Source organism: Oncorhynchus kisutch, linkage group LG3 (assembly GCF_002021735.2).
Source record: "Oncorhynchus kisutch isolate 150728-3 linkage group LG3, Okis_V2, whole genome shotgun sequence".
Classification (NCBI taxonomy): Eukaryota; Metazoa; Chordata; class Actinopteri; order Salmoniformes; family Salmonidae; genus Oncorhynchus; species Oncorhynchus kisutch.
In genome coordinates, this window is record NC_034176.2 from 23,921,560 (window position 1) to 23,926,865 (window position 5,306).

The window sequence follows — 5,306 nt, forward strand, 5'->3', positions numbered from 1 at the left end:
AAATAAAGGTTACATTTTTTTATTTTTTAAAATACAAAATAAATGTAAACATGTATGATGCACCTAAACACACACACACTCACTCAGGCACACACGCATGTGCTCACGCACACGCAATCACAGCAAGCATGTCTGTGCTTTTAAAGAGCTAACATTTGTGTTTTTGTCACTGGCTTTAGCGTTCATATCCCCACGCTGCCTTGGTCAGCTTGTATTCTGGGTGAGTTATTCCAAAGGGGCCTTACTGGCTAACACCATCAGACAAGCTGTCAGTCCAATTCGTCGAAATAACAACAACAGGTCTGGCCAGTCTTCCATGTGCAAGATTCACTACACCCTATCTTTTATTACATTATCCCTTACCAGTCATTTGTTTATAATCAGCTAATCAGGTGTAATGATCAATATGCTTAGTCTGTCAAACTTAAATGCTTGAATTTACTTGTGTCCTTTAAGGGATGAGGTTATGGCATAAGGACAGAATAACAATCATATGTGATTTATTTCATGCTTTATCATTGTCAAATATTTTCCATTTCCCCAGATGGTAAACGGGTAATATGATCTCTCACACACACAAAAATATGAATTACTTCTCTCTCTCACTATTTCACATATGTAGTTTGTTTTGGCTGTGTTAAAGGATAAAATATGACAAAACTGTAAATATATGATCCTTTCCAATAACTCTCTATCTCTCTGTCTGTCTCCCCCTCTGATCACCCCAGGAAGAGTCCTCCGCTCTTATCACCGGCGTCTGTTGGTTTGAGCATCTGCAGACACCCCACTCCTCCCCCCACCTCCTCCCCACTCAGTGCTTCTAACTGCAATCGCTTGTCAATAGGGACAAACATTGACTTGTCCTGCAGCCCAACTTCTGCCAGGATTAGGAACCTAGACCCCCCCTTCCATCCAATCTAAACTTAGTGATTATGTCCAACAGAGCTCATTACTGTCAAATCAAAGGGCCCCTTAGAGGAGTCACTCATTGGTAATTACCCCATTATTCAGCCAACATGTGGGGGCTTGGCCTGCAAACTGCTCAGTGAATACAGCCCAGTCCAGTAGAACTGGAACTAGAGGTTCCCCTACTGGTGCTATGGGGTAGACAGTGATTCACGATGTGACAATATTTGTTTCTATTTGTATGGCATGATACATGTGGTCCCTGTATGTATTTTTTGTTATTCGTTATTTACTGTGTATTTATTCCTCATGTCACCATATATACAGTACCAGTCAAATGTTTGGACACACCTACTCATTCCAGGGTTGTTCTTTATTTATTTTTTACTTTTCTACATTGTAGAATAATAGTGAAGTTGTCAAAACTATGAAATAACGTTAAATCAAAAATATTTTATATTTGAGATTCCTCAAAGTAGTCACCCTTTGCCTTGATGACAGCTTTGTGTGATCTTGGCATTCTCTCAACCAGCTTCATGAGGTAGTCACCTGGAATGCAATGTATTTTCTTCTTAATGCGTTTGAGCCATCAGTCGTGTTGTGAAAAGGTAGGGGTGGTATACAGAAGATATCCCTATTGGTAAAAGATATTGTAGCAAGAACAGCTCAAATAAGCAAAGAGAAACGACAGTCTATCATTACTTTAAGACATGAAGGTCAGTCAATCCAGAAAATTTCAAGAACTTTTAAAGTTTCTTCAAGTGCAGTCGCAAAAACCATCAAGCGCTATGATGAAACTGGCTCTCATGAGGACCGCCACAGGAATTCGATTTTTTTATTGAACCTTTATTTAACTAGGTAAGCCAGTTAAGAATAAATTGTTATTTACAATGACGGCCTACCCCAGCCAAACCCTAAACCGGACGACACTGGCCAATTATTCACCGCCCTACGGGACTCCCAATCACAGCCTGTTGTGATATAGCCTGGAATTGAATCAGGGTCTGTAGTGACACCCCTAGCACTGAGTGCCTTAGACCGCTGTGCCACTCGGGAGCCCAGAGTTACCTCTGCTGCAGCAAAGGATAAATTATTTAGAGTTAACTTTAGCTCAGATTGCAGCCCAAATAAATGCTTTATAGAGTTCAAGTAGCAGACGCATCTCGAAATCAACTGTTCAGAGGGGACTGCGCAAATCAGGCCTTATTCTACAATGTAGAAAATAGTAAAAATAAAGAAAAACCCTTGAATGAGTAGGTGTGTCCAAACTTTTGACTGGTACTGTATATATATATATATATATGATAAAAAAATTGTTTTTACTCTGCATTGTTGGAAAAGGACAAGTAATTAAGCATTTCACTGTTAGTCTACACCTGTTGTTTACGAAGCAAGTGACAAACAATGTATTTGATGTAATAATCTCTAGACACCGTTAAGTACTACACTTTTTTTCAAACCACTGCATGGAATATACATTCGCAGGAGAAAGGTTTTTTCCTTATCTTTCAGATCTGTATATTGGTTTTGATTGAATAGGGTATAGTGTTTGGTGCAGGGCTGTAAACCAAGAGGAAGACATTCATGGCAGATCTGTATATTGGTTTTGATTGAATAGGGTCTAGTGTTTGGTGCAGGGCTGTAAACCAAGAGGAAGACATTCATGGCAGAGCTGCAGCCCTCTGGGCATCCTTATCACTGAAAAAACAGGATGATGTTGAAATCCTATACTCTCTGATGAAACTAATGTGAAAGTTCACATGTGCAGAATGAATGAAGCATTAACACACCATAACGATTAATTATGGATTAATTCCTCAAAGACTGAACTTTGTGTGTTACTTCAAACAGGATCAAAGTTAAAGAGAATACACATACCCCTATTCCTTGAGATAAAATTCCACATAAAGATCAACAAGGAGATCCATTTCATAGATCATATTTCTTTAATACAGTAGTTAGTTACACAGATGTCGAAAACATATATGCAATACAATAAAAAATTCATGAAGTCCCCTTTCCTCCCCGGCACCAGAGGGCACTGTAAAGCCCCCACCCACTTCCCTGACAACATTTGTCAGCTGCCATCTGCCTGTCTGCCCCTGTCTCCTCCTCAAACTCTGTAATTAAGCTGCAACACCTTTCCTCCTCTTACACCCCCCCCCCCCCCTCCTCTTACACCCCCCCCCCCCCCCCTCCTCTGCCCAGTCTCCTACCTTCACAAACAACAACCTGAAGAAGATATGGTCTCTTTGCAAACACATTTTCCCCTCTTTTACATTTCATTCATTTAACAAGTGCTTGTAATAAAACAAAATATCAACACATCTGAAACAGCAAAAGTATGAAAATACTGTACATTTGTGATTTACCCAGTGTAAACAGGTTTGCATGTGATATACATAACAACAACAGAATAAAAACCTCAATGACCATCTGTCTTTTTGTTCAGGGTTCTGGTCCCTTATACAGTAAAGAATAACGGTTGAAAGGGAGAAGAGGAAAAATAGAGTCCGTCTGAAAAGTATATTTACCTTTCTGAGACGTTGTGGGGGGAAAAAGCAGCTATATGGAGCTCAGCCAACTCTCCCCAGATCCAGAGTACAGTCCAGGGGTTAGAGAGAACCTTTGTAGGGCTGAGGACTCCCTGGGCTTCTCCCCTACCCACTGAAGCACCCGTTGGGTTGAAATGGGTGAGAAATGTACATATACACAAGAATGAAAACATACTGTATATGCAAACCCATGTTTCGGAAAACAAAGTCATTGTTCAATGTCTGTTACGCCTTAAAAGCTTTTGAGTAACGGACACCAAAAAACTGTGTGTTTACAAGTCAGTGTTCCTGTGGTGGCAGCAGGGAACCAGCCAGCAGTCCCACTCCACCTATCCCTCCCCTCTCTTTACACTTTGGTGGCCAGAGACTGTATCTCTGACTTCTGTGTCTGGGCGCTGAGCGTGGAGGACATGGAGCTCATCTGTCCATGCATGGCCTTCTTCAGGTTGAGCAGGCACAGGCATTGGGAGCGGAAGCGCAGGTCGAAGAAGGCGTACAGGAAGGGGTTGAGGCAGCTGTTAACGTAAGCCAGGCAGGTAGCATAAGGATGGGCCACCAGGAGGAAGCGCTCAAACCCACAGGAGCTGGGAGACAGGTTCAGGTAGGAGAGGGCGTCCATGCTCTTCAGCAAGTGGAATGGGGTCCAGCAGATAGCAAATACAACCACCAGGGTGGTGATGATCTTCAGCAGACGACGCTTCTTTTGGTCCTCCTTGCGCAGGTTGTTAAAGTGACGCGTGACGGTGCAGCCGATGAAGCAGTAGAAGATGGTCATGGCCAGGAATGGCAGGAGGAAGCCCAGGGCAGAGGACGACAGGCTGAGTCCTGCGATCCACAGGGACTCATGCCTCTCGTTTTGGGTGACCAGGCTGAAGTCCATGGCACAGGTGGTGCGGTTGCTGTTGATGTCGTCCACGGTGGTGCGGAACAGCAAAGTGGGCACAGCCAGCAGGCCTGAGAGGAGCCAGATGGCCCCCAGGGAGGCCAGCATTGTGCCCCGCGACCGCAGCCGGCTGCTGGACAGAGAGTGGACGATAGCCAGGTAACGGTCAAAGCTCAGGCAGGTAAGGCAGAAGACACTGGCGTACATGTTGACCAGCACCACGTAGCTGCTGATCTTACACAGGGCCACACCAAAGGGCCAGTGGTAGCCCAGTGCTGTGTACACGGCCCAGAGGGGCAGAGTGATCACAAAGGTGAGGTCAGCCAGGGCCAGGTTGCCTATGTAGACATCTGCTGCTCGGCGCTTGGACTTGGACCTCCAGACGGTGAAGATGACCACTCCATTCCCAGATAGGCCCAGGATGAAGATGAGCATGTAGAGGACAGGGATAAGGGAGTAGGATGGCTCCCACTCAGAGTAGTCACACATAGTTTCGTTGTCACCATAATCATAATCATAGGTATCTCTATACTCCACAGTGGGATCCATGTTCCAAGTCATGAGTATGAAATGGAAAATAATTTCAAACTTTTAAAATCCTTTCTGTACAGTCCAGAGCTGGTTCAGTAAAATTCAAACAAACCAAATGTCAACACTGAAAACTAGAGAAAAAGTCACATTTAAGGAATGGTCCCCATCAGTCACTGGAGGAGAGCACAGGCAGTATGAGTGAGTGGTGCAACGCTGCCTGGCTTTTTAAACTCGGTGCTCCACACCCCTAGTTCCCTCCCTCCCAGGACGAATCCCCCTCCCCCATGAAACACTTAGCCCTGCACCCCCTCCTCTCACCTCTCTCTAGAGCAGCACACACCAGCCTTTATCCAGTTGCGATGAATCATGAAGCACGTCTGGCTTTATTCATAGCATTTGAAAATGGAATGGGAAAATATAAACTTCAATTG

General features: G+C 44.1%; 1 protein-coding gene across 1 annotated transcript; it reads right to left on the reverse strand.

Annotated features, from left to right (window-relative positions):
- Positions 1-2,829: 2,829 nt before the first annotated feature.
- LOC109878671 (apelin receptor A-like) lies at positions 2,830-5,069 on the reverse strand. Its single transcript, XM_020470883.2, has one exon. The coding sequence runs from the start codon at positions 4,903-4,905 to the stop codon at positions 3,808-3,810; it is 1,098 nt and encodes a 365-aa protein (XP_020326472.1). The 5' UTR covers positions 4,906-5,069; the 3' UTR covers positions 2,830-3,807.
- Between the last annotated feature and the right edge of the window lie 237 nt (positions 5,070-5,306).

Bases quoted from the DNA above. Each gene is read 5' to 3' on its own strand.
- LOC109878671 (XM_020470883.2), bottom strand. From the start codon at position 4,905: ATGACTTGGAACATGGATCCCACTGTGGAGTATAGAGATACCTATGAT.